Consider the following 11,463-nt stretch of genomic DNA (forward strand, 5'->3'; position numbering starts at 1 on the left):
ACGTCTATTTGAAATGCCTGAAAGCCAAGGGGATTCAAGGCGGTAGGAGGATGTGTCTGTTCTCTGCTGGACATTTGACAACTTAGCCTTCGGGTGGTGTGGGTATGGGTGCACCGGAGGTGGGGAGGGCTGCTGCAGAGGTCCCTTGGCCTTTTTGAGATGCTTTTGAATTCTGGCTGCAATCCTGGCCTGACTCGAATATCAGGTCAGAAAGGGGGGCTGGTAATGTCCCCTCCCACCCCTTCCCGGGCTCCTGCCCAGGCTGTAGAGGAGAGGGAGGCCTGTCCTCCCCGAGGTCAGCTGCATTAGAGGAAGAAGACTGGGCATGTCCGGGCAGAGATTTCAAGACACTGAACAGCCCTAGATGTCAGTAATTGTAGTTGCTCCAAGCCTGGATTCTGTTTTTTAGTGGGATTTCTGTTTAGATGAACACTGTGTTCTATGCTATTTTTTAAAAGCAGAAGGTGTAAATGTTTTTGGTGAGGGGAGGAAGAAAGGTGAGGTTCAAGAAGGGCTGGGAGGGTGAAGGTGGGGGGAAGCACCTCACTGGTTTTTGTATCTCTCAGAAACACAGGTGGACATTTCCAGAATTGTCTTTCAACAATGTCACCTCAGTATACTGCCTGGAAATGAGGGATGCAGGGGGTTTCCCTCATTCTAGAGCCACTGAAATAGAGAGGACAAGGAGCAGAGAGCTCTGAGTGAGAGGCAAAAGGCTTATGTTCCAACCATCACCATTCATTTGCTGTTTTACCTGAGTCAGGCCACCAAGCCTCAGTTTCTCAGCGGTGTATGTGGGCCGTGTGGGGACTATCCAGGAAGTAACCCACCCACCAAATCCCTTTCCTAGCCATCAAATCTGCTGCAATCACAGAGCTTTCTTCTGCTGAGGTGAGAGGGAGGTGGCTGCAGGGAGTGAGGAGGAGGGGGGAGGAAGACTAGTTCAGGGTCCCATTTCCTTTGGAGACCCTTTTCTTAGCAGTGTCCCCAATCCTTTCCTTCCCTGGGGCATTTGACAAATAACAGCTTTTCACCTCTTTAGTTCTGTGGGTCTCAGTTTCCCATCTGTGAAATAAAGGGAATTGAATCCTGTAGGGCCTCCAAGAATGCTTTGGTGGGGATGTCTGGATGCCTCAGTGATGGGGAGAGGTAGTGTAGTGAGGGACCGGTGGGAATAGTGGTGGTATAGTGAGGCTTTTCTGGGAATTGTAAAGCCAGGTGTATCTTGTAGTAGTAGTAGTAGTAGTAGTAGTAGTAGTAGTAGTAGTAGTAGTAGTAGTAGTAAAGGATGTTATTTGTTAATGTCACCCCTTGTGGTCTATTCAGCTGCTTTGGGTAAATCTTTGCCCTGAGGCAGTCGGCGGTGGACCTGAGAGGGGGTTTGTCCACGATGCCGACACCTGAAGGAGAATGCCAACTCACTCCCCACTTAAAAAACCAAAAAAAACCCCCCAAAAAACAAAAAAACAGATTTGGGGCCCAATTCTGGGGCGGGAGGAGGGGCGGGAGAATGTGTCAAGCGTACAGACTCGGGAATGGGGAGGAGGGAAGTGACTTCGCGAGGCTGGCATCAGAGCTCTGAGCCAAGGGAAGCAGCCAAGAGCCTGGGTCCTCCTGGTGCGAGGCGGTCCCTAGCGCGCTGTGGGCGGAGCATCAGGTCCCGCCTCCCGAGTCCTTTTATGAGCGCTGAGCCGGGCGGCGCCAGCTGAGGTGTGAGCAGCTGCTAGAGTCGGTAGTTGGGAGATCCGGAGCTGGGCGCGGATTCTCGGAGACACCGACCCTCAGAAGAGGTGAGGGAGCCAGGGCAGGCAGGAGCGGATCCCCGGCTGCGGCTCTGAGCTGAGCCGAGCGTGTCCGCGTGCGTGTCGGCGCACCTCCGTGGGTGTGTCCGTGGGGGCGTTGTATGTGCTGTGTTCACAGGTGAATGGCGTGCTTGGGTCTGTGCGTGGGTCTCGGTTTTGCGCACACGGGGGTCTGTACGTGCGCCTGGGACCGGGGCCGGGATGTGCGGAAGTCTCTGGGCAGGGAGAGGGGGCACGAATATCGAGGATCCTCGCCGGGCTCCCTCCGCTTGAAACTGCTGGGGCCAGGGAAGTATTGGACCGGACCGTGGGTGCGCCCTGGGCGCCCGGCTTGGCGCGGTCAAGGCGTGGGGATGAAGCCCTGTCCACGGAGGGCTCCAGAAGGGGCGTGGAGCGCCGAACAGAGCAGGTTCATCTGAGATCCGTTCCGCGGTGGCTCTTGGATCCAGTCAGTGCGGCCCCAGCCCAGACCCTCGAGGTCTGGGTCCCTAGCGCTGCCGTGTCCGCCAATAGGCTGGGCGCTGAGGTCAGCGCGGACTGTCCTCAGCCCTTGGGAACGTGTCGGGACACGTCCCTTAGGGGTAAGCAAAGAGGTGACTCTCGGTGACAAGAAGACCCTGGAGGAACGGGCTGGGTGAGGTCAGAACTCCGCCAGCGCTGGGAGACCATGGCTCCCCCAGAAGTCCCCTTCCCTGCGTCCCCATGGTCTCTGACCCCCATTAGCACAGTGACTTATTTGCCTGGCACAGAGTGTTCCCAGGGAAGCCGGGACGCCGGGAGGTCCACCACTGGGTTCCGGTCCCCGCCCCGCGGCGCACCCTCGGGGACCTGGAGTCGCGGCCCCGCGATGGGTGGGCTTGTGACTGTCAGTTAGAGAAGCACAAAGGCCGGACCTAACTTTCTCGCACCGCCGCCTAGAGAACCCCTGCCCAGCCTGCAGCTGGGTCGGGCGTGTGGACTCAGGGGCGAGAACCGAGGCCGGCTCCGCTGCGCTGCGGGATACGCAGCCCCCGCCGGGGTGGGAGGCAGGAAGGGGTCGCGACTTTGAGAAATGGGGCTTCAGGGTGCGACACTGTTCAAGGCCTCTTTCAGCTGCATTCGTGGGCTGCAGTCACCCCAGCCTAGTCCAGAATTCCGTCTCCGAGGGTGACCCGGCTGAGCGGAGCTGGAGGGCGAGTCTCCTTTAGGGCGCCGCCGCCGCGCGAGGACTACCGTGCGTCGCTTTTGTCCGCCGGGTCCGGGGGCCCTCGGGGGACACTTGCGCCCTCCTCGTGCGGAAAAGAATTTTGGAAATGGGTTTGGCACTTTAGGCCGTCTAGGCAACTCCCTCCCTCCTTCCCTTCCTCCACGTTGCGTTTCGGGGAGGACTTTCGAGCGGTTTTGTTTTCGTTGCTCCCGTCTATTTTTATTTTCCAGGGATCTGACTCATCCCCTGGTTTGGGCGTGGAGATAAGGTGGAGAGACCAGATCTCTGCGCGCGCCTGTGCGCGCGCGTGTGTGTGTGCGTATGTGAGAGAAAGAGAGTTAGTGTGTGAGTGTGTGTGTGTGCGCGCGTGTGACAGGAGACGGCGCGAGAGCGCGCGGTTTCCCAACAGCGGCGGCGTTTCGGAAGCCTGGCTGGCTCAGCGTGACGTGTTTGCGGCCCCCGCTCCCCCTCCCCCTCCCCGTCCAAGGGTGACGCGCAGCGGGAGTGGAAGCGAAGTTTTGGCGGGCGGGGAGCGTTTTGCAGGAAACTGACTCATCACAACTCCCTGCCGCTGTCCCAGGCTCTGCCCACGCACCTCCCACCCCGTGCGTGATTTCCTGGAGACCAGCGTCCCCTTCTGGCCCCAGCGCTAATAGCAAATACGCCTTCCCAGCATGAAGCTTCACCCGCCTTTGCATCCTACAGGGCTGATCTGAAGTCACTCCCCCGCCCTTTAGAAGGAGTAACCCATTGGTTCAGCAGTGTTTACTGAGTGCTTACTATTTATTTAGAAAAGAAAATATGGTTGAAGTCTAAGGCACAGAGGCCAACAAAGGAAGCTATTTTCAGTTACTTGTTTGTAAAACGAGGGTTTGTGTTTGAGTTTTCTCTGAGGTGGGAGTTTTAATAATGGGCCTGAGGGTGGATTTTGGTGGGGAGCCTATGAGAGCCCTAAGGGAAGGGGTGGTAGAAATGGACGGCGTCCCTGCCTGGATTCTGGTCCCATCTTCAGCTCCTAGAAGCCAGGGAATATACCGCTTCCTGATAAAGCCCTACCTGATCTCCTCCTCCCTGTGCCCATGAAGCACTGAGACTTATGTCTATTACAGCCATTCTGTGTGATCCTTCTTGGATAGCACCCCAAGCCTGCCCACCTGGAGAACTGTCAAACACTTGAAATAAATTGGCCTGGGGAAGGAGGGGCCTATCAATCTACACTTTGAAAAAGTTCCCCAGGTGATACTAATGGGTTTTTCTGGTTTAAAAAAAAATCTCAAAATTATAGAGAGAGAATAGAATAGAGCACAGAAGCCAGGGCATTCAGGCCTGGGGTCAAGCCCTAACTGTGCCACTTGTGAGCTGTGCAGTCTTGGGAAAGGTACTTAATTTCTCTGAGCCTTGGTAACAACTTTTGTAAGAAAGAGCTAATATACCCACTTTTTAGGAAAATTGATATTTGTAAACTTCTTAGCCCTTGGCACATAAAAATAGGTAAATCAATCTCAATCCTTGTCCTGAAGAGAGTGAGCAAAGGTTACTTGTGGGCTTTGCCCACTGCACTATGTAACCCCTCTCTATGGAGCAGTGGCTCTGTGTGGTTTTGGGACAACTCCCACCCTTTAAACTTGGTCTGAGGGCTCCTGGTGCCTCCCTTCCCCTACCACCTGAGATGTGAAATTGTGGGCTTCCTGGTCCAGGAGGTCACTCAGCAGATCTTTCACCCTCAGAGCCTGCAAATCAGGATTCGTCCCCAGGAAAACCCGGTCCTTGTCAAGGCTGTGCAGGCGCTCAGCCCTGGAGTCAGGCCAGAGCAGGGCAGGCAGGTGCCAGCACTCCCTCATGGGTAAACTCACCCTCTGTTTTTCCTCTCCTGAAGTGGGAGGAGAGGAACCAGGTAGACCTGGGCCTTTAATTTTCTTTGCCTGTAAAACAGGTTCCTTGGATGCAGGCAAAATGGAGTAGGGCCTTGGAGGTTGTCTAGACTTCAGATCACCTGATGTGCTTGGCAGGATATGGCTCAGCCTGGGAGAAATCATCCCCCAGCCCTGCCCTACCCCACCTTGCCTTGCTCCTCCTTTCCCCCAGGCTGCCTGCCTGATGACATCCCTGGGAAGGGCCCTAGCCCACAGCACCTGTCAGCAGCTGTCTGCAGGGGGTGGTGGCCCAGGTGGAGTGGTGGGGAGGAGGCTCAGCCAGAACTGAAGCCAGGAGAAATAATAATAATGTTTTCAAAGTGCTTCTGTATACCAGATGCTGCTCCAAGCTCATTGCCTACATTAACTCAGTTAATCCTCATATCTGTCCTCTGAGACATTCACTGTTACTGTTTCCATTTTACAGATGAGGAAAATAGAGCCTAGAGAAGTTAAATCACTTGTCCAGGATCACCCAGCAGAGCCTGGATTCCAACCCAGGTGGCATGGCTACAGGGCCCTCACTTTTTTTTCATTGTTTTTTATGGCTGCATCTGCTGCAAATGGAAGTTCCTGGGCCAGAGGCTGAATTGGAGCTGCAGCTGCGGGCCTAAGCCACACCCATGGCAACATGGGCTCTGAGCCACATCTGCAAGCTACACCACAGTTTTCAGCAATGCCGGATCCTTAAGCCACTGAGTGAGGCCAAGGATTGAACCCACATCCTCATAGACACTATTTAAGGGCCTCAACCCACTGAGCCACAGTGAGAACTCCGAGAGCCCTCACTTTTAACCACTAAGATACAGCTTCGCAATTCTGTACCATCCACTTTGCCAGGAGGGACTCCCCCTCCATTCCTTGAGCATGCTTCTACAGCCCTCCTCCTTAGACTTTCTCACAGTCCCATTTTGCAGATAAGAACACTGAGGCCTAGAGATGTTAAGTAACTTTTTTTTTTTTTTTTGTCTTTTTGACATTTCTTGGGCCGCTCCCACGGCATATGGAGGTTCCCAGACTAGGGGTCCAATCGGAGCTGTTGCCGCCAGCCTACGCCAGAGCCACAGCAACGTGGGATCCGAGCCGCGTCTGCAACCTACACCACAGCTCACGGCAACGCCGGATCGTTAACCCACTGAGCAAGGGCAGGGATCGAACCCTCAACCTCATGGTTCCTAGTCGGATTCGTCAACCATTGCGCCACGACGGGAACTCCTTAAGTAACTTTTTAAAAGCTGAGTAGAGCTAGGACTAGAATCCAGGTATTTTTTACCCCAAAGTCCCGGGCAATTTGCTGAACAGGGTTACCCCACATGGGCATCTGGAGATTCAGGGGCCTGGAGGAGCTGTCCATTCATTTGGGAATTGACCTTCTAGCCAGGGCAGGGGTTGGGAAACTGCTAGATTCTGGCAATTCACACATACTTGGGGCATTCACACCCATGAGGAACACCTCAGGGGGGGAGACAAATTGATTTTTAGCTAATAATACTTGGTGGTAAACAGGACCCTGATCTCTGCTATTGCAGTAAACTTGCCTTTGTTGACATAAGCTTGCCCTTCAGCTGCCCACTTCCCCAGTGACCTTGCAGTGCCACGCTGGCGGAGCTCTGCCCCCACCCAGTGTCTGTTGGTGGGGGGTTGGGAGAGCCTGGGGGAGAGAAGCTGGCGGGGCTGGCGGGGGGGGGGGGGGGGGCTGTCGGAAATCAGCCAGAAGGAGCCAGAGAGACCCTCTCACCTCACATTCTAGTAAGAAGACCTCACTGAAGTTACAGCAAAGCACGCCCTGGTAAGGGAGGGCTGATTTCCCAAGTGACCAGGGTCTGTCTTGTGTTCCAGCCACAGGCACCATGTCAGAGCCGACCAGGGATGCACATCAGATCCCTCGCAGCAGCAAGGCCTGCCGCCGCCTCTTTGGCCCAGTGGACAGTGAGCAGCTGCGCCAGGACTGCGATGCACTGATGGCCAGCTGCGTGCAAGAGGCCCGAGAGCGATGGAACTTCGACTTCATCAATGAGACCCCCCTGGAGGGTGACTTCGCCTGGGAACGTGTGCGAGGCCTTGGTCTGCCCAAGATCTACCTGCCCACAGGGCTCCGGGGGACCCGGGATGACCTGGGAGGGGGCAAGCGGCCGAGCACCTCGCCTGCTCTTCTGCAGGGGACGTCTCAGGAGGACCATGTGGACCTGTTGCTGTCCTGCACCCTTGTGCCTCACTCCCCTGAGCGGCCTGAGGGGTCCCCAGGAGGGCCTGGCACCTCCCAGGGCAGGAAACGGCGGCAGACCAGCATGACAGGTGAGGATAAGTGCAGAGAAGGATACTGTAGGGGATCGAGGCCCCCAGAATTCATGGTGCAAGGGCTGATCTGTCTGTTCTAGCTTATTCATTCTTCAGAGGAGGAGACAGGCCCAGAGAGGGAAAGTGACCAGCTCAAGGTCAAACAGCAAGCCTGCCACCAAGACCAACTGGCTAACACTTATTTGGAACATTGATTATATGCCAGGCCCTTGGCTAAGTTTCTAGATTTCTTTTAGTCCTTATAGCGATCCTATGCCATAAGACATTCTTGCCTTTCTTCTGTAGGCAAAGAAACAAGGTTCAGAAAAAGTGATCAGTATCAGTGGAAGTATCAGTGGAAGAGAAAACTGATAATTTCTTGGCTGCCCTGTCCAAACTTAACTCCCCTTCCCCATCACATACATACTTCCAAAACTACCCTCTTCCCCTGATCCCTGCTTATTTTTCTCTTTTGAGAACTTTTTTTTTTATGCTTTTTAGGGCCACACCCTCAGCATATGGAAATTCCCAGGGTAGGGGTTGAATTGGAGCTGCAGCTGCCACCCTAAATCATAGCCACAGCAAAGCAGGATCTGAGCTGAGTCTTCAACCTGCACCACAGCTCACGGCAACGCTGGATTCTTAACCTGCTGAATGAGGCTAGGTATCGAAACTGCATCCTCATGGATACCAGTCAGGTTCTTAACCCGCTGAGCCACAACAGGAACTCCCTCTTTCTGGCACCTTTTTTTTTTTTTTTTTGTCTTTTTGCTTTTTCTAGGGCTGCTCCTGCGGCATATGGAGGTTCCTAGGCTAGGGGTCGAATCAGAGCTGTAGCCGCTGGCCTACGCCACAGCCACAGCAACTCGGGATCCGAGCTATGTCTGCAACCTACACCACAGCTCACTGGCAATGCCGGATCCTTAACCCACTGAGCAAGGCCAGGGATTGAACCTAGTCGGATTCGTTAACCACTGAGCCACGATGGGAGCTCCTTTCTGGCACTTTTTAACCATCAACTGCTACTTCCTTATCTTGATATTGTCCATCTCCTGGACTGGGATATTATCTCCGAGAAAGGAATCTGTACCTCTCTTGTTTATTGCTTAGTCCTCAGCACCTGGGATGGTGTCTGACACATAGTAGGTGCTTAAGAAAAAAATAAATGAGTGATGCTGACATTTGAACACCAGTTCTGCTGGTGCTTTGACCAAAATCTTTTAGGGAGCATTTCATTAATCTGTAGAGCACCATAGCAGTGTTATCTTCATTTAGTAGGTAACGAAATGAGGCTCAGAGAGATGCAGCCAAGAGTCCCACAGCAAGTTTGCAGCTGTGTCAGAACTAACAATAATGATAAAGTTTTATCTGGCCCAGGCATTGTGCAGAACGCTTTTCACAGATTAACTAACGGAATCCCCAGAGCAGTGCGGTCCTTTGCTCACTCTCTTCAGGGCAAGGATTGAGACTGATTTACATATTTTTATGTGCCAAAGGCTAGTCTAAGAAGTTGCCAAATATTAATTTTCCTAAAAAGTGGGTATATTAGCTCTTTTTACAGAAGAGGTAACCAAGACTCAGAGAAGTTAAGTAACTTTCCCAGGATCACATAGCTCATAGGTGGCACAGCTAGGATTTGAACCCAGGCCTGAATGATTATTGTTCTAAGCTACTAAGTCTTGGGTTGTGAATTATGAATAGATAATTGGAACATGCATGTAAGAGTACCTTGTGCTTTTTCTTCTTCTTTTTTGCCAAAGAGTTTTCCAGCTGCTGAGTACTTAACATGTGGCTAGTGTGACTGAGGAACTGAATTTTTCTTTTTTCTTTTTCTTTTTGGCCGCCCTGCGGCATATGGAGTTCCCAGGCCATGGATCAGATCCAAGTCACAGTCCTGACCTAAGCTGCAGGTGTGGCAACTCCGGATCCTTAACCCACTGTGCCGGGCTGGGATCAAACCTGTGTCCCAGCGCTCCCAAGATGCTGCTGATCCCCTTACGCCATAGCGGGAACTCCTTCATTTGGTTTAATGTTAGTTCGTTTAAATAACCGCATGGGACTCATGGCTGCCGTACTGGGCAGCGTGGCCTAAGCGGGCCCATGGAGGGAGGGGCCTGTTAGCAGTCACATTTGTGAAGCCGGTTGGGGTACTTGGTAAATACTCCCCTGGAAGACTGGTTGTTGCCAGAGTTCTTCCCTATACCTGGCAGGGTGTTCCTCTGGCTCTAGGGAGGGCTCCCTGGCCCCTCTGCAGTTGGCCTGGGAGCCTCCCCCGCGCTGTGCCCTCTTCCTCCTGGGCTGATTGACTTCTGTTCTCTCTCCTCAGATTTCTACCACTCCAAACGCCGGCTGATCTTCTCCAAGAGGAAGCCCTAACTCGGCTGCTGGAAGCCTTGTCCTGCTGGAAACAAGGGGACCCCCCCCCCCAGGCCTCTTCTACATCTTTTGCCTTAGGCCTTTAGTTTGTGTGTCTTAATTATTATTTGTGTTTTAATTTAAACTCCTCCTCATGTACATACCTGGCTTGCCACCCCTTCCCCATACCCCGAGCTTCTGGCATTAGAATTATTTAAAACGTTTAGGTAGCAGAAAAATAGGCTTATTAGAGTGCTAGGTATTTTTTATTATGTGAACTATTATTTAAGCTCTCCTCATCCCTTTCTCTCCATTTCCTCTCTCCCTGAGATAAGATGAGGCAAGCACAACCCTCAACCACTGGGTGGTACTTACTAGAGGGGCCTGGCCCCTTGGCTCACAGTCTCATGGGTGTTAGGAAATTCCGCCCCTTTCCTGCATTCTCAGACCTGCATTCCTTCCGATTGAGAAGTTAACAGATAGCACTTTGAAGGGGGCCCAACAGAGTTGGGGAGGCATTATCACAACTTTGAGGTCCCCTCGCCTCCTCTAAGGTTGGGCAGGGTGACCTGGAAGTGGGCACAGCCTGGAGCAGGGCTGGGGACTTGACACCCTCCTGGCCCTTGACACCCGGCCCCTTCTGTCCAGTGAAAGTAGGGCCCTGTAGCAAACCACCCCACCCCCCTCCACCCACAGGGGAGCCAGCCTCACTGATTGGCTTCCCCTGCACTTTTCTGGGAGCCCAGAGGCCCCTCTTTTCTAGCCAGGCTCTCCATCCCTCTCTGCTCCTCTGCCCTTCTCCATGTTATTTCCCCTTAACACCTTCTCAGCCCTGAGTGGCAGCTCCAGGGCGCCTCTCCCCCCAACTCAGAGGACTGAACGGAGAAGGGGGCATGCTAGACATAGGGTTCCCCAGTTCTACCTCAGGCAGCTCGAGCAGAGACTACCCCCACCTCTTAGCTCTTGGGGTGGGGGTCCTGGGGAGGGTCTGACAGGCCTCCTTGAGTGGGGATCTCCCTGCATCAGGAGAATGGGGATGAGGAGCAGACGTTTCCAGGAGGGAGAGTTTGACATCAATCAACGCCTGGAACTACTCCCTCAAAGACTTTTTCCATTCCCCCCACCCCTCCCCCATTTCATTGCACTTTGAACAGCAGCTGAACAAAGAGTCAGGTGTTTGAAGATGGTGGGAGTAGAGGCTGTGGCTAGGGCACACTAAGAGGGCTAACATGGGCCTGAGAGTTGGGAGTTGTTGTCTTTCCGGATGCCAAACACTGAGCCCCTGGAGGCACTGAACCCCTTGGTGGCTCTGACCCTGAACACCTTCCAGCTCCTGTAACATCTTAGCCTGGACTGTTTTCTCCAGGCTCCCATAAGTCCTGGTTCTTCTGTCTCCACCTAGACTGTAAACCTCTCAAGGGCAGGGAATAGGTCCTGTATTGCTCTGTGTCCTTCAAAGCCCCTCCCACAGTGCCGAGTATACTGCAGGTGCTCAATAAATATTTCTGGTGATTTTACTTGTAATGTTACTGTTGTGGTCAATATACCTTGTCATTTATAAGAAACAGTAAGGGGAGTTCCTGTCGTGGCCCAACGGTTAACGAAGCTGACTAGCATCCCTGAGGACCCAGGTTCAATCCCTGACCTTGCTAAGTGGGTTAAGGATCTGGCATTGCCATGACCTACGGTGTAGGTTGCAGACATGGCTGGGATCCTGCGTTGTTGTGGCTGTGGCTGTGGCTATGGCTGTGGCTGTGGCAGGCAGCTACAGGTCTGATTAGACCCCCAGCCTGGGAATCTCCATGTGCTGTGAGTGCAGCCCTGAAAAAAAAAGGAAAAAAAAATAGATGTATAAGAACCAGTACGTAGAGGAGTTCCCTTGTGGTGCAGCAGGTTAAGAATCCAGCATTGTCACTGCAGCAGCTTAGGT

General features: G+C 53.3%; 1 protein-coding gene across 1 annotated transcript; it reads left to right on the forward strand.

Moving 5' to 3' along the window:
* The first annotated feature begins 1,686 nt into the window (after positions 1 to 1,686).
* On the forward strand, positions 1,687 to 11,050 carry CDKN1A (cyclin dependent kinase inhibitor 1A). The gene is made up of 3 exons (XM_047796147.1): positions 1,687 to 1,790; positions 6,741 to 7,196; positions 9,505 to 11,050. Exons 2-3 carry the CDS (start codon positions 6,752 to 6,754, stop codon positions 9,552 to 9,554), a joined length of 495 nt encoding a protein of 164 aa, XP_047652103.1. The 5' UTR covers positions 1,687 to 1,790; positions 6,741 to 6,751; the 3' UTR covers positions 9,555 to 11,050.
* The last annotated feature ends 413 nt before the right edge of the window (positions 11,051 to 11,463 follow it).

The sequence above is a fragment of the Phacochoerus africanus genome, chromosome 9, assembly GCF_016906955.1.
Source record: "Phacochoerus africanus isolate WHEZ1 chromosome 9, ROS_Pafr_v1, whole genome shotgun sequence".
NCBI classification, from domain to species: Eukaryota; Metazoa; Chordata; class Mammalia; order Artiodactyla; family Suidae; genus Phacochoerus; species Phacochoerus africanus.